The sequence below is a fragment of the Nothobranchius furzeri genome, chromosome 12 (genome assembly GCF_043380555.1).
Source record: "Nothobranchius furzeri strain GRZ-AD chromosome 12, NfurGRZ-RIMD1, whole genome shotgun sequence".
Taxonomy (NCBI): domain Eukaryota; kingdom Metazoa; phylum Chordata; class Actinopteri; order Cyprinodontiformes; family Nothobranchiidae; genus Nothobranchius; species Nothobranchius furzeri.
Window position 1 is genome coordinate 49,507,924 of NC_091752.1, and position 21,071 is coordinate 49,528,994.

General features: G+C 42.2%; 1 protein-coding gene across 2 annotated transcripts in view; it reads left to right on the forward strand.

Annotated features, from left to right (window-relative positions):
* The first annotated feature begins 622 nt into the window (after positions 1-622).
* The window catches only part of grapa (GRB2 related adaptor protein a), a 61,305-nt gene continuing 40,856 nt past the window's right edge, over positions 623-21,071 (forward strand). Inside the window, exons 1-4 of one of the 2 annotated variants that reach the window (XM_070542659.1) lie at positions 623-1,165; positions 2,995-3,123; positions 15,075-15,172; positions 16,074-16,193. In XM_070542659.1, the coding sequence (XP_070398760.1) occupies positions 1,131-1,165; positions 2,995-3,123; positions 15,075-15,172; positions 16,074-16,193 (382 nt within the window). In that variant the 5' untranslated portion in view covers positions 623-1,130. The remainder of the gene's footprint in view (positions 1,166-2,994; positions 3,124-15,074; positions 15,173-16,073; positions 16,194-21,071) is intronic. The other variant, XM_054750468.2, reaches the window with a different exon arrangement.

Genomic DNA, 21,071 nt, shown 5'->3' on the forward strand with positions numbered 1-21,071 from the left:
TAATGAATCACGCATGCGGGAAACCCTTGCTGGCTGATTTTATCCATCAATCGGAGTCTCCTCGTAGGCGTGAATTCAAGCCAGCCAGTCTGTTGGCAGTTAGGGTTAGTATGTGTGTTGGACCAGTTCAGCCGGAAGCAGACCATCTTGTGAAAATGGCCGAAAAAACGACCGATTACACATGGAAAAAAAGTAGGTTATGTGTATGTGAACACTCCCTACCCAGTCCAGGCGGTATTGAGCCGATGCTCGTATACGTAGTCCCAAAGACCCATAGGAGCAAAGAGACACAAAAGGCATTGTTTCTATATTTATACACATTTTTAATGAAGTTTAGTATCGGATGTTTTGGTTTGTAAATGAAAGTCCGTTTACAGGTTTCTGCAACCTTGAGTTTCCAAAGAAAACCAGAGATCAGAGGTTCAAGCTGACAATGTACCTTGGTGTGAAAACTAAAGATGGTCTGCAAACGATGCAAAACCACAAAGAGCAACAAGCACAGAAAAGTGATTGAAAAGAGCACTCATGCAATCCACAGAAGCCACCGCGAGACAAATATACACACAGGAAGTCACGCCCACTCTCTCGCCCCTTTGTGCAGTCTCTCTCTCTTTTCCTGAGTGTTACTCATGGCAGTGTGTTGCTGAGCAGCAGCCAGTTGTTTTTCCCTTTGCTGAGCTCTCGCTCTCTCTCGCACCATCTCATTCACTCATCCTTTGCTCTGATTCACACACACACACACACACACACACACACACACACACACACACACACACACACACACACACACACACACACACACACACACACACACACACACACACACACACTCTCTCTCTCTCTCTCTCTCTCTCTCTCTCTCTCTCTCTCTCCCTCTCTCTCTTTCTCTCTCGCTCTCTCTGTGGCTTTGAGCACAGCAGATTTCTCCTCTCTCCTCTTCCAGTCTGCTCTTCATTTATCTTCTTATTTATTTTGTTATTTCTTCACACATCTCCCTCTTTAATTGCCCCAGTGCCTGGGGGCATTAGTGGGGGTACCTGTGTGTGTGAGTGTGTGTGCGTGTGAGAGAGTGGTAAAGCATTCCAGCATGGAAGCAGTGGCACTTTATACCTTTCGTGCAACAGAAGGTGATGAACTCAGTTTTAACAAGGGAGACATGCTTAAGGTAAGAGAACAAGCTCGCTCTATCTATCTATCTATCTATCTATCTATCTATCTATCTATCTATCTATCTATCTATCTATCTATCTATCTATCTATCTATCTATCTATCTATCTATCTATCTATCTATCTATCTATCTATCTATCTATCTATCTATCTATCTATCTATCTATCTATCTATCTATCTATCTATCTATCTATCTATCTATCATCTTCTGGTGAAAAACAATATTAAGGAAATTTAAAACAGACAGAAAAGTTGTTACCTTTACAAAAGTCATTTTTATTTAAAAAGCAGGGAAACAGAAAACTTTATAGGCTTTAGAACAGCCGTTTGACATCCATCGGAACATCCTTGGTTGTGTTCTGAGTATTTACGTGTTTTGATTTTGGGTTTTGGCTCCTGATGTTTGACATGCTCTGTTGCTGTCTCATTATTTCTCTTCTCAGTTGATTGACTAAATTTCCTTCTTCATTACTCCGAGGCTTGGTTGAGCTAGTTTCACATATGATCTAAGTCTAAGTAATTTGATAACTGCTGAACATCTGTTGCTTTTTGACACCGGCTGAGCTTCCGTTGGTCATGGATAACCAGCTGAAGTTCTTGTCCTTATGGTACCTCTGCTTTTGAAATAGTTGCTGCTTTAATGGTTTAACTTTTTTGAAGTACTTTTAATGTTCAACTTATTCTTTACCATGTTTAGTCAAGCAAGCTTTGCTATTTGGGCTACTTTAAAGCTGAAATACTTCATTTGCATTAAAATAACCAGTAAAAGTTAGCAGCTAATTGCTACAGGCTAGAAATGTTTAACAGCGAACGTTTAGGAGTTTTTCTTAACCTTTTATGTAGATAGATGCTGGCTGTGTCCCAATTAATGGGTTGCATTCTTCGAAAGACCCGATTTAAGTGGACCGGGTAGGAAGTGTCCGTCTTCAACCGTTTAGACTGAAAGTGAGAAGCTGTAAATTAGGACTGTCTCGCCTTCATCTTTATTCTCATCCTTACCTCAACGTAGGTCCTGTCACCTAGCAACCACGACAGAGTAATAAAGAAGTTAAAGACCAAGTTCACTTGTTTCACAACACGTTTGCAGAGGTCTCTTTTTAATGAATGCCTCATGAGGCGATTTCGGTGGGACAAAAGCTCTGGCGCTCCCGTTACAAGAGCTATAACTGAGCCAGAGCGAGGTGAGCAGAAGGCAGCCGGTTTTGGAGTCTTAATTCCTAATATTCAGACATCTCGCCTCTGATTGGCCAATAGCAACACGACTCTACCGCTGACTCGGTTTGTTTCGTAACACTTATGTTTTATCTCCACAAATAACTCAAGCCTGAAGGAGTTCTGCTGTGTGATCGAGTTGCTAGTGCTAACTGTTAGCGTCCACTAGCCGAGATGTACTCTACCCTCTCCTGGATGCTAAAACTAACAACAGCCTTCCTCGTCATGAGCCAAGATGGGTGAGTTCATTAATGCTAATTTGCAATGTGACATAGAATGTAGAAAATAGTGGTAGAAGACTATTTTTAACTTTAGCCTGCGTGTGAAACTCAGAGTGACTGATCATATTTAAATAACAAGCACAAAAGGTCCTCAGTGAACTTGGTTTTTAAAATAAAACTTACCGACAATGCATGAAGTACAGCACTGATACTATTGACAGTCCCGGTAATAGTTCTGGGGCAGGTGTCACCAACTCCAGTCCTCGAGGGCTACTGTCCTGCTGGTTTTCTGTGTTTCCTGCTCTATCATGCCTGAATGGAGTAAGTTAATGTTCTCCTTACCACGTTTAACTCTGCACAGGTCTGTTAATTACTCATTCATTTTAATCAGGTGTGTAGGAGCAAAGAAACAGCTAATATGTAGCCCTCGAGGACCGGAGTTGGTGACCCCTCTTCTATTGCAAACCCCAGCGTTGAAGAGCAAGAGCTCATCTCTGGATTTGAGACGGCAGCAACAGCTGTTAGTAAGCATCATGCGCGCGTGCGTGCGCACACACTCACACACACACACATACACACGCGCACACACAATCACACACCCAAGCAAAGATGGAGTGGAATTAATTTATCCACAATATCGGGCCACTGTAGCGGCGGTTGGTCAGCCTCTAATGTTTTATTTTCAGCTACAGTTTCATAAACCTTCTGGGAAATGTTGAAATTTAGATGCTCTAGAATAGACACTCGAAACTGAACAGCAGAAAAATGATGTATTGTGATAGCAGTAACGTTTTTCATGGATTATTTAGTTATCTCAGGCTGGCCCTTTAAAGAGTCAAATATTCTTATCATTTAGTTGGTCTGCAGAGGTTTCTTCACCCAGCATGAGGTGGTGTTTAGTTTTGATGCATGAGGAATTGTGTGTGAACTCCTGCTTTGCAGCTTTACATTGTGCATTAAAATGAACTAGAATGGGACGAATGTTCATAACGCTGCTGGGTCATTGTGCCGGGATGAGTGGTGGTCTTGTCTCGCCAACAGTTTTATTAGTGGTTCTGTTTGGGGTGAGATGAAACTTTTATTCCTGAAACATCAAAAACCCCTCAGCCATAAAGATTTTATATAAGGACATTGACAAATAAATACGCAGAGGGCTTCCAAAAAAACAGCCTTTGATCCCAGATCTTGTTGCCCAGAGTAGATAGAGGATTTATGCATCAATCTTTTGGGGTACATTGTTTTGTTCTCAGCTTACAGCGTGGCAGTGGGGCAGAACCGGATCCATCAGGCTCAGAAGAGCAGTGACTCATAAAGAAACGACAAAAAATAGCTTCAGAGATAAATAAAAAGTAGCAGCTCTGAAATTCTGTTGAAAACTTGACGGCAGTGTGGCCAAGTCCGACTCGAGGGACAGGAGCAGGAAAACATGCGTTCCTTTTGTTTATTGGAGAACAACAACAGGAACCACACTTTTCTTTGTACGATCTTTTTTAATAGACAGGAATTCTTTAAAGGTTTTATTTGTTTGCACCAACAAAAAAGAACCAATATTCTGGCTGTGTCTAAATTCAGGGGTTGCTTCCTTTTGAAGGACACAACTGAAGGCCATCTTTGTATAAGCAATGTGATAAAGGCTGTCCAAATCCAAAAGCTCCTCCAGAAGCAGCCTTCTTCACCCCAAGGGGTCTGGTGTATCGATAACTGCACACTTTATCCCAAGATTCATGGTGGGCTGAAGATATTTGATTATATTAAAGGTGTGGTACACTGAAAACCCATTTCTAATGATTATTTCTGAATATAATCAGCCACTCTGAGTTTTTCATGCAGGCTGAACATGAAAACAGTCTCCTAAACCTAGCTGCATTTGCTTCTGATGGAAAATAGATGATGAAACGCTAGGATTTGAAAACCCAGACAGCTCTACGTCAAACTGTGAATTAACTTTCATGGACTCACCCATCTTGACTCACTGCAGGGAAGGCTATTGTTGGTTTAACGTACAGGAATCAGCAGCGGACATCTCGGCTAGCTTAAGCTAACCTTTAGTATTAGCAACCCACCACACTGCAGAAGCTCTTCCAGGCTTGTGTTATTTGGAAATAAAACATCCATGGAAGATGATCCACGAAAATAGACAATGAAACGCTAGGATTTGAAAACCCTGACAGATCTACGTCACACTGTCACGTAACATTCATGGACTCACCCACCTTGACTCACGACGTAGGAGCTTGTTGTTGCTTTAGCGCCCAGGAAACAATAGAGAATGTCTCGACTAGTAGAAGCTAACCATTAGCATTAGCAACTCCACCACACAGGGAACAACTTACAAGGCATTAATTCCTACTAGAGACCACTATAAGTATTGATTTCATGAGTGAACAACTCCTTTAATACATACCAGCTCAGTGGCCAAGTGGTATAGTGCCCACCATAGGACTGGGAACTAGGGTTCGATTCCCGGTCGAGTCATACCAAAGACTTTAAAAATGGGACCCAATGACTCCCTGCTTGACACTAAGCTTCATGGGGTTAGATTGGGGAGGGGGTTAACCCACCAAATGGTTCCCGAGCGCAGCCACCGCTGCAGCTCGCTGCTCCTCTCCATGGGGGTGGGTCAAATGCGGAGATGAGTGCAGCTGGCACCGAACCGCTGTCACTCATCCCTACCGCGTCAGACCGGCGGCACCCGTCCAATGCGGGCCTGTTCGCGTATGCGGCGGGACCAGCGTGGTCCGGCCGGTAAACAGTCTCCTGTGTCTTGGAGTGTTCTGGAAGCAGAACGTTAGAGAACCTTACATCAGGTGTAACAGTACAAGAGAGATGTTGTTGTGTCTCGTCCATTTCTCATTAAATACAGGGCAAATCACGTTTTTACCTGCTGAGCCTACGTATAACACCCGGTAAAGCCCCCTTAATTCATCTCACAATTAAGGACCTCCCGTTGCGTAAACTTAACTTTATGGCACAGGGTAAAACAAGGAATTGTTGATAGAGAAATGAATATAACACAACTTCACCACAAGATGGAAGAAAAAGTCATGGAACCGGAAGAACGGAGGCCCTAAAGCCTGACCCTTTCACCGGCTCAAAGAGAGTGAAACCCACGCGGCCACGTTGGTATTAGACGGATAAAACTCCTGTTTTACTCCGCCTGAAGGCCACGTAGTAAAATGTCGATTCCACACACCGGAGTGATTTACAAGAACCGAAGTGATTTACAAGAACCACCGCCAAAATCCAAAGAGGATTTTAGGACGCAGAAGCACTGCGAGAGAACGGTTTTACTGCTTCGGGGCGCGTAACCCGAGCGTTAACCTATTTAGCTACTTAGCTCTTCGGCTAAGCTTGTTAGTGTCTGGAGCGACCAGACTTAAATTTGCCCGATTAACCAAATGTCCCTTAGCGACGAGGTAATGTTTTTAGGGTCTTTACGGGGTGGCGACACGCCGTCCAGCGGGTTACGTCTTACAGCCAGATTAATATTCAACAGAACTATTACTGCACGCGAGGTTCACCGGAAAAAACAATGCGGGGATCAGCCGCTACGCCGAGCGGAATATATCCGACGGGGAGTAAAATCTTGGAGATTTTACTAACAATTGCACACAGTGTCAAAACACCGCGACAAAGGGTTTCCGAGAGTTCGGAGTTTCAGTTTTACTTCTAGGCGAAGGTAAAATGGCTTGAAGGTAAGCGGCTAGCTTTTAGCTCGCTACAGCGGTTCAGAGCGGAAAGTTAAATTTCCGACCTGAAGAGTTCAGAGACGCGATGTCTCGTCAAAACGGACAGAATATAGTGAAAGACCCGACTCACCCAGCCTCTCACCGAAGGACGAAGATGGGAAAACTCACAGGATTTGCTAAATTTGTGGTAAATTTGTGAGGGAATTTAGATCGGAAATTTTACAGTAACCCGTCCCCCGGACGTCTCCAAGAGGAACGATTTCGTTGTAGAACAACTTCCGGTTTTTCAAAATAAGACATCAAAGTGAAACACAGAGAAAACGTGTTATTTTGTGAAAAATTAGCTTTTAGATGGAATAAATTGGATATATCGCAGATATAGAAGTCTGGATAGGCTCGCTAAACTGTAGCGTTGTGGTTTATGCTCTTTTATGAAAGAGGAACCATTCTACATTCTAATTTGTGATATTAATTTTATTAAATTAATAACCAAATTGTATAGTTTTAAGAAGACTCAAAGGTTGTTTTCATCGATAAACTGTCGATAATATCCGTGGGTCTGTGTTTCAGTTCAATGAAGAAACAAGTTTGACAATTAAAAGTTTTAATTCTTCAAATTAAACTAATGATTTTGAAATTGACAAACAGGAAATAACAATCAACATTGGCAACTTTGTGGGAAAATCTTTAACAGTTGATATTGTAAACTTGCTCAAATAGACCTTCTGTTGGAGGTGCTGAAGGTTGAGAGTGATATGATGTGATTATGGATGCGTGTGTGCAAAGTGTAGTGAGAATTGAACATGAGGTGAGATGAATGCGTGTGTGCATCTGATTTTGCTTCAGGAAGAAACAGGTGTCTGAGTAAAATGTGATGGTTTGAATAAACTTAGGTTTAGTTGGAAAAGATGCATCAAAACGCTATCTGTCGTGTTCTGCCTCACCGAAAATCGGACTCCCTGTTGGACCCGGGACGTCACCTTAGGATGATGTTTCATCCAGGGCACCTTGGCTGGCAAAGAAGACAAAGATGCGCCACGAACCGGTCCAGAGTTGCCCTCGGTACACGTTGATGGTAAAGCGTTTTGTCGATGTGTTTTGTTAAGTTTAGTTCACTCAGAAATCAAAAGACTCGGTATGAGTCTGCGTTAGAAGTTGCGATTCAGCTATTCTGTCTGGCTGACAGGAACAGCGTGAGGGGGGGGGGAGAAATGAGCCGACCGGCTCTGTCCCCCCTTCGGTTTCTTCAGGTCCTCTCTCTTTCGTTGTCAAGCACGAACTGAATCATAAGACTGAAACTTACCAAAAACCTTTCTCTTCTCAAAGCAAACGTGTGCGTCAGCGAATGTGTTTTGGAGTTTACTGTGAGAATCTGTGTGTGGGTGTGTTTGAGTTTGTGTGCTTGAGTGTGTGTGAAGGTTAACAAACATCCTCAAACATTATTTAATTAAGTATGGATTCATTAATCCATTATAATTACCCAAAGCATAAGAATCATTCATTTGATTAAAACACATTTATAATGAGCAAAATGATAATGATTATTCTTTAACATTAAAATAGAGAAAAGGAATTTTAAGACTTGTTATGACTACATTTCCTGGGAACACATCTTCTGGTAGACTGCAGGTGTTCAGATGTTATGGTTTCCTCCCAGACTCGCTGGCGTTCAGGTCTTAATCTGTGGGTGAAAGTTCTCAGCGACCCAGCTTTGACCCAGCTGAGTCAAATGACCTTTTGCACAGAAAACCCATATTTCCTCACGTTACACCAGTGTGTGATGATGACTATTGGACTTTATTAAAATAGAAGCTAACTGTTAGCATTAGCAACTCCACCATACAGCAGAAACTCCTCCAGACTTGTGCTATTTGTGAAACTTCAGTGGTAGAGTTGCGTTGCTGTTATCCAATCTGGCGAGAGGACTCCAAATATCAGGAAATAAGAGTCCAAAACCTGCCGTCTGAAGCTCAGCTGTGATGTGGGTCACTACTACTTCCTGGAAATGATGCACTGGTATATTTTCCCACTGAGAACAACTTACAAGGCATTCATTCCTACTAGAGACCATTATAGATGTATTGATTACATGAGTGAGCTACTCCTTTAAAATATATTTCTAGTATCTATTATTAATTTACCAGTCATTTGGTCACTAATTATCCATGAAATTAGATAAAGTTAACATGTAATTCCTGAACGTTTTAATATGAAACTCAATGACTGGATATGATCTCACAGCCTTAGATACAAAACATGTTAGCAATGGCGGTAAAACTACTTTAGCTTCTTAAGGATAAGAAACTAACGAGAAAGGTACGTAAAATGTTGAGTTCTATTTATATTAACTTCTGTTTAGCGCTGTCACGATCGCTAAGCAACAGGACATATTCTGAGGTAAAGCCAAGAATAAATCGAAAGGCTAGACCGTCAACTAACAGTCTTTGCGGTCAATGAGGATCTGGCCTACGAAGGATGGGACAGGTCCTTCGAAGGATGCTGCCCCTGAATATGGACACAGCCTATGTGAGTTTGTGAGGCACGCAGCCTCAACCTCAATCTTAGCTGGTTCTATTCAAGCTAAGTCAGGAGTGTGTGTATATGTGTGTGTGGGGGGTAAACAATTTTTTTGAAATTAAAAACTGTAAAAAACAAACCTCTGATGGAGAGACAAATTCCACCCTTCCAGAAATAAAACAAACCTGCTCTGAGGGCCACAAACAGCCGTCCATGAGTTAAGTGATGGTTTCTGACCAGGTCTAGACCCACCGTTCCCTCCCAGCTGACTCTGTGAGCTAAACGAGGAATGTAATGAGGAGGAGATGGAGCTTTGTGATTACGAGATTAGAATAGTTAACATCTGTGACTTGTAGAGTCAGAAAGATGAAACGAGTCAGCACGCGAAGGCGGTTTGACAAATTAAGAGACACGAGGATAAAGCACAGTCCTAAATGCCCGGCTTATATAAATAGTGAAATTGTATAACTGTCCTAAGAAGGATATTCATTCCTCACTCAGACTCTGTTACCAACAGTTCAGTGCAAGGACAATTATTTAGCTCCATGAGTGAACAATGATTGATGCTGCAAACAGGAAATCAATCTTGAGTCTGGACTACATTTTAAAATACTGCAACTGTGCAGCGTTGCCGTTACAGATAAGTGAGGCATGAAATGAAGTGTCTAAAAGGAAGAGAGGAGAACGGAGGAACTTTCTCGGAGGCAAACATCTTGAGAGTTCTTCATCATTGTTAAATTAAAGTCTTTAATGACAGGATGTGGAAACGGGGAGTGTTTTGGTCCTTTCTACTTTACTAGGTCAAGGTCAAGGTCAGTTTTATTTATATACTGTAGCACATTTAAAACAGCTGTTGCTGACCAAAGTGCTTCACAGCATAAAAAAAAAAAAGAAATACACAACAGTGACACTAGATCTAAAAACAAATAAGTAAACTTGGCAAGATAAAATGGTCCGGGCAATTCTTGATAAAAGCCATTTGCTAAAATCGGCCATCATGTACAATATACAATGACACAAAAACAAAATTAAAGGTAGAAAATACCTCCTCTGTCCCTAATTAAAAGCAAGCTCACAAAAATGCGTCTTCAACAAAGTTTTAACTTTTTGACTCAAGAGTCTGGGCAGCCCTAACATTAGCAGGAAGTCTGTTCCACAGTCTGGGGCCTGCCACAGAAAAAGCCCAATCACCACGGGACTTCAGCTTAGATCTGGGGACCACCAGAAGATCCTGAGTACCAAATCACAGGATTCTTGGAGGGGCATAGATTGTTAACAGCTGACATAAATAAGAAGGAGCAATACCACGTAGAGATTTAAAAACGAACAACAACAGTTTCAACTGGATCCTGTATACTACAGGAAGCCAGTGCAGCGACTCCAGTATTGGAGTGGTGTGCTCTCTACGTGTGTTAATAGGTGAGCAGCTGCAATCTGAACCAGTTGCAGATGGTGTATGGAGGACTGCTCAAGGCCACAGTACAAAGAGTTGCAGTAATCCAGCCTACAGGATATAAAGAAGTGTATCACCTGTTCAAACATATTTGGAGGGAGGTAGGGCTTCACCTTAGCGAGCTGTCTTAGATGGCAAAAACAGGACTGAACCACTGCACTGACTTGCCTTGTTAATTTAAAAGAGCCATCAAGAAACACCTCCAGGCTTTTAACATTAGGTTTACAGTAAGGTGCGATTGGACCCATGAGGCGAGCAACAGTCTCTGGAGATCTTGGGCAATCAAAAACCACAATCTCAGGTTTTTCCTCATTTACCTAGAAGAAATTTAGAGCCATCCACTGCTTAACATCATTCAAGCAGTTCGTCAGCACAGCAAGCGAGTCAGCTCCTACTTGTAAAGGCAGATACATTTGCAAATCATCTGCAAAACAATGAAAAGCAATATTATGCTTTCTAAAAATGGAACCCAGAAGGAAGCATATACAGAGCAAAGAGAGCCGGACCAAGAATTCAACACTGGGGAACACCACTGCTAAGAAGTGAATTGTCAGAGCTAAACGGGCCAAGTCCTACACGATATGACCTACCAGCGAAATATGACAGGAACCATTGTAAGACCATGGCCTTGAGACCAACAAAGGTTTCTAGCTGAGATAGCAAGATACCATGTTCAACAGTGTCAAAAGCAGTTGTCAGATCAAACAATTTCCAGAGTCTGTGGTTAAAAACAGGTCATTAAAAACTCTTCAAAGAGCTGATTCAGTACTGTGGCGAGGCTTAAAACCTGACTGAAACTACTCAGTTGTGCCATTTTTTTCTACATATTCTAGTAGTTGTGTGTACACAATCTTTTCGAACACCTTTGAAAGAAATGGTAGCTTTGAGATCGGCCTATAGTTTGACAACACATTTGAGTCCAGACTTGACTTTTTTAATAAAGGCTAAAATATAGCATGTTTAAGATAATCTGGGACCCAGCCAGTGGCAAGTGAGGAGTTCATTATCCTCAGAATGAATGGACCTATGGCGACAAGCAAGTTTCTATGAAGGTTAGGCAGTAGATTGTTAGTAGAGCAATATGATATCTTCAAATGGTGGATGACATCATGAAGTTCATCTAGGGAAATTCCTGTTTTGTAACACATAACTTTCATTTCGTAACACATAACTTTAGTTTTGATGCATGTAATTCTCATTTTGTAACATGTAACTTCGGTATGTAACGTGAAACCTTTATTTTGTAACTTGCAGAAAAAATATCAGTGTACAAGTTTCAAATCACAACTTTCAAAACACAAATCTCAGTCTACAGTTACAAAACTCAAGTCTACAAGTACAAAACATTTTGTCCCAATTCTAGCTTGCTTCCAACAGGAATTGACTTTGACAGGAATCCGAGACTCATGATTGATTGGTCGGACAAAGCCTGTCATTGGTTCTGTGGGATGGAAGCTAGAATTGGGACAAAATATTTTGCACTTGTAGACTTAAATATATTGGCCAGAGGCAAAATTCCTTTGAACAGCATGTAACTGTAGACTGAGATGTGTGTTTTGAGAGTTGTGATTTGAAACTTGAACATTGATTGTTTTCTGCAAGTTACAAAATGAAAGTTTCATGTTCTGTACCAAATGTTACGTGTTACAAAACAAGAATTACAAGTTACAAAACGAAAGTTACAGTTAAAAAACATGTTACAGGTTACAAAGCTTGGTACAAGTTACATATAACATTGTCCCAATCCTAGTTCCATAACGTTGCCTCCGTCCATGCCAAATCTACGCCCTTGGCGTGATGATGAAAGCGCAGAGGCTGGATGAATTTTTCAAACTTAAGATCCTTCCCTCTGCAGATTCCAACTACCACACGCAATAAGATGTTTTCGGACAAAATAACAGCCCCAAATAAAGTACCATCGTTAGGGTTGGAGGTTTTGAGTTAACGGCAACTATATGAGTAGAACGTTTCCCCTTATGGGCTCGACACACGGGAGGCGACATCGCCTCTCCTCCATTCATTTTCGATGAGACATGCGCGACAAAGAGATAATCGCGGGTCTCTCTCCTACCAAGCGAAACGCGAAAAACGTGCGTGTGAAATTTTGCGCTCGTGCACGTGTCGTGCAAGGACGACCCAGCGACGCAATCCCAGAAAGTTGAAACATTTTCAACTTTTCATCGCTGTCGCTGGGACGAGGACCAAACAACGGAGGTTTCATTCACTGACCAATGAGCGGACATAATGCTCCGCACATCTCCGAGCAAACATGGAGGAGAAGTTGATTATTATTATGTTTTATATAGTAAAACCACAAGAAAGATTTCACATAACTCTAGCAGCACCTGGTGAAACATCATATCTATCGCTTTATTAACTCTGAACCGCTTAAATAACCTTCATTCCCTCCAACCTGACACAGCCAAGCAAAACAACGGAAGTTTCAATTTCGTCCTGGAACAGAATGCGTAGACGGCTTTGCCGCTGGCCGCTGCCGCGGATCGCCTCCCGTGTGTCAGGTAATAAAAGCGACAGCGACAAATTTCGCTGATCGCGGTCGTTTGTCGCCTCCCGTGTGTCGAGCCCATTAGACGTGTCTCAGAGTGAGCTGAGCCCTCCCTAAGCCGAGTCTGTTTTAGTCAACATCTGGTTTTGTACGAAGTCTGTGAAACAGATCTACATCCATCTCAGTTTGGCCTAAACTAAATATTTATAAAGCGCATTAAAATGCAACAGCAGGGAAAAGCAACATACACAACTAAAGACCAATATCCCAAGTTCAAAGAGACACACTGAAACAATGTTTTACGAAAATAAAACCACCATACAAGAACTTTAACTCATGAAGGCAACTATAAAACAATGCCATAACTTGGGTCAACTTCCCTGACTGAACACAAGAAGGTAAAAGTGGGTTTCAGGCAGGATTTTAAATGGGTAAGTGACGCTGCCTGCCCAACCTGTAAGGCCCTCTTCCTCTAGAAACACGCCAGGCTTTCAGGACCCTGAGCAGCAATAGACAAGCAGAGCCTAAAGGCTAGTTTATACTTCTCCATCAGCAACTTTGCGCTCAAATGCACTCGTATTGACAAAGACATTTTCCTTTTGTACTTCTCCGCTGGTGTGTCAGTCTTAAATCTGATCGGGGTTTGGATGAAATGTTTTCATCATTTTCAAGGTGGAAAGTACGAAGGAAAGGGAGAAACTTCATTTTCTTACAAAATACAAACAATAAAGGGTTTATAAATCATGTCATAGTCATAAATAATAAGCACAGCTCCATCTGTAGTGATCCATCAAAATGACGAGGAATGGATCAGAATACTAAAACCACGAAGCTGAGAGGCTCACATGAATACAAACATTTAAACAGCATCAGGATAATGTTTCACAGTTTTGGTAGATTTATTTTTATTAGCATTTTGGACATTGTTACAGATCGCACAGCGTGCAATACATTTAATTTTGAACTTTTCACAATCAGATTTAAGCTCCTGCTTTTATTAATCAATGTAAGTGATTACATTTGTGTGTTTATTAACCTGATCTGTCTACCGCCTCAACCAAATGTCCACACCCACAGGGTACTGGTACCAGTTTATGTTTCATTTGGTACCAAGCTACACAAAAAATAAAAGCTTCTTTAACACAGAACTCAGTGATTTGAAGATGCTTTTATTTTTAAAATGTTTATTATTGTCAATGTAGTCCTAATATTTAAAAATTGCAAAAGTTTTATACATTTGTACAGAAGTCTGAAAATGTGTCCAAAATAAACATTTTACCATCTTACCGGCTGTGCTGCCTGGTTTCCCGTCTCCAACATGTGCTCACGCGAGGTCCAAAGTTTGCTTAAAGGGATGCTTTGCAACATTTTAATATTTTTGAATCAGTTTCCTGAGCCAGTATGTGCTCAAATTACCCTTTAGGATTAACTAATTCACTGCCACCCGTTTCCTGATCAGAAACGCCCTTTGCTGTCAGCGTTTTTCAGTGTTTTTACTGTTTTTTTTAAGAGTCACAGAACTTGGCAGGCTAGAATGATGTCGACACCAAAACTACCAAAACAAAGAGAAGACTCACCTCTTACATCAGGAAGAATCCGCACGTTTCGAGCGTTATCCGTTCTTTCATAACCCATTGTCGAATTGTAATCGGCAGAAGCTTTTCTGGTTCGCGCCTCACTTATTTTACAGCAGCGACCCAAAACGATCTCCTAACACATGGATTTCTGCTTTGGGGCGACGGTGGCACAGGAGTTAAGTGTCACACTTGCTGGTCCGACTCCTGCTGGTGGGAGGAGCTGTGGAGTGGAGTTTTCTTCTATCATGCTTGTTTTAGGTCATGAACACAGCTGATTTGTTTGGTTTAGCGATGAACCGCTCCTGTTTCAGCAGTTAGATTAAGGTGTTAAAAAGACAAACGCACAGCAAGGAGAAAAGTTTCGTTTTCAGTAAAACCACTGTGAATTAATAACCAACACTAGGAGTGCTACAAGCAAGCAAAACTGCATAGTGCCCATTTAAAATGGCCACACAAAGTTTGCATGAAAAGTCAGTTATGCAGTTTTCAGACCCCGTTTTGTGCATCAGCACACTTTATGAATGAAAATCCCTAGGAAATACCATCACACCCTGCTGGGATGACTGGTAATAGTGATTATCAGCCTCTGAACGTCTAGAAAAGGACAAAAACTGACCAAAGGGGTTTGTTTTTATTGTTCTCTGTCCATGAACTGATTGTGACGTCATGACAGAAACCTGGCTGCACCAACATCCTTTTATCCATGTTTGTGTGTTGGTTTGTTTCCAGATCACCAACATGGAAGATGATCCAAACTGGTACACAGCTGAGCTCCACAACAGAAAAGGCTTTGTGCCAAAAAACTACATCAACCTGCGGCCACATGCGTAAGTACACACACACACACACACACACACACACACACACACACACACACACACACACACACACACACACACACACACACACACAACTTTTGTCAACTTGTACATTTCACACATCAACGTAATCAGTGAGTGTGCAGCGGGCAGCTCCAGGCCCTTTCTGCTCCGCTTTGGACATCTGCGCTCTGGCATAAGGCAGAATCCCCCAAGGAACCGCTCTTGCTCACTGACTTACATAACCATACAATCCAGAAGTGTGTGTGTGTGTGTGTCTTTACAGTAAATCTGCTGGTACACCCTGTTTCCCTATCCGACACACCAGCTGGGCTTTGCGTTTTTTTTTGTTTTTTTTTTTTTTTGTGGCAAACACCGAGCCGACAAGACAACCATTGCTTCAGCTCCGGGTTTTTAATAAACCCTGATGTTTGGTCCAGTCGGAGTTGTCTTGTTAGGTTTGTGTGCACCCTCAGGAGGAATATGTAGGAATATGAGTGTGTGTGTTTGTTTGCTCCTCAATCACGCTTCCTCGCTGAAGTTAACTGACACTAAACCAACAGAGCCAGGAAATTTGTCAGGATGTTTTAGATCTTAGTTGTAGTCATATGGCTCATGAAAGCAGAGTTTCCACCTCTAACACGAACAAACCGCCCCGCTCAGCTAGACTAATGAGCAAAAAACCTGCAAAAATGACACCATTACTTACACTGCGCCGCTGACAGCTCTAGCTTCGGGAGTCCTTTCATGAACATATTTAGCTTCTGAAATTTTTTTAAATAACATCACAAACAAGCCGTGATGTGTCTGTCAGCACTGATCATCAGTTTGCACCACCAAAAACCCAAGTTTAGACCAATAACCTCAGTAACCTCTTCTGTATTTTGGCATGTTTGTGACCATCTTCCAGCTGGTTCGCCGGGCGGATTTCTCGAGGCGTTGCGGAAAGTCGACTCCGACACAGAGAGTGTGGAGCCTTCCTCGTCAGAGAGAGTGAGAGCGCTCCTGGGGAGTTTTCCATGTCCGTCAGGTAGGAGATAATTACTCACACACACACACACACACACACACGCACACGCACACGCACACACACACACACACACACGCACACACACACGCACACACACACGCACACGCACACGCACACGCACACGCACACACACACACACACACACACACACACACACATGGTCCTATAAATATTTACATATACTGGTTATGTAAAGACTCCTCTTTTATTGTTCCTCTGGATCTCATAGAGATCTCTCTAGCTCATCTTCCACAGTAGGAGATGCGTCTTCAAATGTACGATTAGCAGGATGTTCGGTCCTTTTTATATTAAAGTACTGGAGTGTGTGCATTCATGTGTGTGCATTTATTATTTATGATGGTGGCAGAGGACCAGAGGAGGAGGGTTGGAGGATAAGGTGTGTGAGGAATGGTAGAGGGTGAGATGGAGGACCTCCAAACCCTCTGGTTTGATGTCAGCTAATCCTGTCTGGCACAGCATCTGGAACTGCTAGTGTGTGTGTGTGTGTGTGTGTGTGTGTGTGTGTGTGTGTGCACATCTAGAGTCAGGGTTTTAGTGCTGATGAAGGCCAGAACTAGCGATGAAATCTGGCTTTTCTTTGGATGTTTAAGAGAGCCTGAGGGTGACGATGTGGTCAGTTACTTGTCCGATTTGGATCGATCAGCCTCCGGTTGTTTGACGTTGGAATGTTTTGTGGTGGTGGGGAAGGAAAGAAAAGAAAGTGAATAGTAGAGAAAAGAAAGGAAATAAACAAGGGATAGAAAAACAAAGAAAAAGGAGGGAAAGAAAATGAAGGAAGTAAACAGGAGAAAGGAAAGTAATTAAAAGGGAAGAAGGCAGGATGAAAGGAAGGGTTGATGAAGGGAAATTGGAAAAAGACAGAAAAGGGAGAAGAAAATAAAATAAATGGTATGGAGGATGGGAGGAAAAGTAAGGAAAGGAAAAAGGGAAAGAAAGTGAAAATGAAGGAAAGAAAATGGAAGGAAAATTATACAAGAATGAAATGAAGAGAAAGGAGAAATAAAAGCAAGAAAATGAAAATTAAATCAATTAAGGACAGTAAAATGTGGAAAAGAAGCAAAAGGAAAGGGCGGAAAAACAAGACGCGAGTATCAGAATCTATTTTAATTTCCTCTTATTTGCTGCTGTTCATTGATGTCTGACAGGCAGCGTTTGCCGGCTGCTGCAGCAGCCTGAAAATGGTCAGGTGTTCTGTGGTTTTTGAGCTCTGACGGAGCTCCTGTCAGCGGAGACGTCTCTACAGGAGCTCCAACGGAGATCTGTGCCGGAGTCGGGCTCTGCTGAGCTTCGACAACGGTCCGTGGAAATTCTGATCCACTTTAACAGAACGGAACCAAATGTTTGCTTCATAACTAAAAAAGTTGGCGAGAACAGAAAACACAGAAATGGCCCAACTGTGGTGGAAAAGATTAAAACGTAACCCCAGGAAATGTAGAAAGACATCCATAAGTGGAGAAAACACTATAATAGTGAAGACGTTATTAAACAAGGACCCAACCTTTTGGTCACTTTGTCTTTTTCATGATTTTTGTGAAGACTGAGGAACAGACATCAGTTATAAACAGACAACATATGGGGCCTTGTTAAAACTCTACACCTTTTTGGAAGGTAGAAGGCGTTTTAGGGGCTTTGCTTTAGACCATGCCAGTAAAACTATCCCAGTGGATTCTTTTGTAGCTTTCCCTTATAAAGCGAAGTGAAGTGATGCCAACCCAGACCTTCACAGAGATACGGGAATCCATTTTTCGTGGCTGGACGCGTTCCCAGTTCTCTTTGACACTGCAGCAGATGCACCCAAAGGACATGTTTTGGGCTATTTCTGAGTTTTGTACCATGCTGGAACTTAGATCTATCTCCTCTTTTATCAAAGTGGCTCCATTTGCTTGTTTGGGAACTTGGACTGCTGCTGGGAAAAGGAAAACTTTCCCATGTTTCTAAGTTTTAACCATTTAACACAACTGACATTTCTGTGGGTTTCTTCCTGTGCCAAATGAAGGTCCAAACATACATCTTTGATGCAAATGTGTTCTAATTCTTAACCCTCCCACTGTCCTAATGGGTGTGACCCCGCAAGTAAAGTTGACCATTGAGCAGGGTTGATGGTTTATCCCTTGGGTCCATGTGGCAGGGGTGAGGAATGAGCACCACCTCACCCCTGCCACATGGACCCAAGGGATAAACCATAAATCCTGCTCAATAGTCAACTCTCCTCGCGGGGTCACCCATAAAGACAGTGGGAGGGTTAAAACAATCCAAAACAATGATAATGCCCAGAAATTGTTCCATTAACTCTGCTGTCTGGAAGAGATCTAATCTGCAAATGCCTTTGTGAAGGATCTGTAATGTTCTCTGGTCCTGAAGCTTGGTTTATGCTTGACGCATTCACTTTCCGCGTGGTGATGCGGCTCGCGGATGGAACGCGCTTCACAACTCGCAGCATTTATGGTTCATGCGGCTTGTCTCTGTGGTGAGCCAATATTCTCCCAAAGTGTAGGGGGCAGCATGGAGCTCTACAGCATGCATCCAACACTAAACCGTAGTAGAAGTAAAAATTACTGTTGTTTACAACATGTCATTCCAGCATTTTTAACAGCGTCCTCGTCTTTTCCGACAGTGCGAGCTATTTCTCTCCAAGAATTATTAACAACGTGTTGATCACGGTGATCTCTGAGAGCTGAATCATACAAATGTTTGTATTTCCGAACCTCTGCCATACTAGTTCTTGCTGGTCCGCCATGTTTTTCCGCGTCCGACTGTCCGCGTAGTTAGAAATTTTCCTAGGTGCGCGTTGCGGAAATTTTGGGCCGTGCGGAGGCGCGGTGGAGGGGCGTGGTTGTTAAAATGATGCAATTTCGCCACACGGAGCCGTGCGGACCTCGCAGACGTGTCAAGCATAAACCAACCTTTACTGGTTCTAGTTCATGTGAGCACTGTACCAGTGTTAGCCCCACCCATCATGATCTCATTGGTTAAAATGTATGATGATGTTCAACCTAACAAGTAGTGATGAAGATCTCAGACCTGCTGTGACCAAGAAACCAACAAAAATAATAAAAACAGCAATAATGTACAATTAAAAAAATAGCTGGTGTTAAGCAGTGTTGGACAAGTTACTTTAAAAAAGTAATTACATATAGTTACCCCCACCATGCCACCAGGGGGTTAATTTCTAGGAATACTTGACTCGTTAGTCTCTAGTAGGAATGAATAACTTGTAAATCGTTCTCGGGGAAAAAAAATAAACACCAGTGCACCATTTCTCGGCCCTAAAAGTTGCCCACATCACAGCTGATCTTCAAATATGGGAGTCTTATTTCCTGATATTTGAACTTCTCGTCCCGGATTGGATAACAGCAAAGCAACTCTAGCACTGACCTGTAACGTGGATGTTTTATCTCCACAAATAATGTAAGCCTGGAGGAGCTTCTGCTGTGTGGTGGAGTTCCTAATGCTACAGGTTAGCTTAAGCTAGCCGAGATTTCCACTGCTGATTCCTGTACGTTAACCCAACAGCAGCCTTCCCCGTAGTGAGTCGAGATGGGGGAGTCCATGGAAGTGAATTCACAGTTTGACGTAGATCTGTCAGGGTTTTTAAATCCTAGAGTTTCACAGTCTATTTTCTATTGGAGACTAATGCAGGAGATAGGTGTAGGAGACTATTTTCATGTTCAGCCTGTTTGTTAAACTCAGAGTCAGTCAACCACACCTTTACAGCTCCATGTCAATCAATCAATCAATCAATCAATCAATCATTCAGATTATATTTATAAAGCGATTTTCAAACAAAGTACTACTCAAAGTGCTTTACAAAATGACCCCAAATTCCCACCTATAGAGGGCCCAGTAAGCAACAGTCGACCACTGCCCCTGGGGCAGAGGGCCCCCACAGAGAAAACACTGGATTAAAATGAGTAAAAATATGAAAATAAAATAGCTAATATAAATGACAAAAGTAAGAAAATAAGTAATAAGTAAAATCATATAGACAGTAAAATAATAACATTAAATAATGAAACTGTGCTAAAATATAATCATATAAAACATGCACAACAAGCAATAAAATATAATCATGTAAAACGAGAAATAAAACTGTAGTAAATAATTAGTCGTCATCGTCGTCTTCCTCCGCTCATCCGGGTCCAGGTCACGGAGGCAGCATCCCAACTAGGGAGCTCCAGACCATCCTCACCCCGGCCACCTCCACCAGCTCCTCCGGCAGGACCCCAAGGCGTTCCCGGACCAGATTGGAGATGTAACCTCTCCAACGTGTCCTGGGTCGACCCGGGAGGATTAGATAAAAGCTAACCTAAATTGGTGGGTCTTGAGCCTGGACTTAAAAACATGAACATTCTCTGCGGCCCTGAGGCCCTCTGGCAGCTCATTCCAGAGGCGAGGGACATAATACTGGAAGGATGCCTCGCCGTAAGTGCGTCTCCTGACTTTAGGGATGACCAAGAGACGCCTGCCAGAGGAGCACAGAGGCTGTGAGGGTTCATATGGTAAAAGCAGTTCTGAGAGTTAAAAAGGCCCAAGACCGTTAAGCCGCTTTAAAACCATTAGAAGAACCTTAAAATGGATCTTGAAACATTTTAAAGACTTCCAGGTATTGTACAAAATCTCACTTTTTCCCAGCAAAACCTTAGTTTTAACATGGACAGGAAAATAGGGAGGAAAAAAATCTCATTTGTCAAAAAATGATGTTGAGTTGTGAAAAACTACACTTTTTGACTAAATTTTGATAAAAATGAGCATGACTATGGAATCACATCCTACACCACATGTGACCTTGCCGTGTGTAAAACCAATTACTAACAAGTCATAAATACCAATTCAGTGGGATTCCAAGATCATAGACAC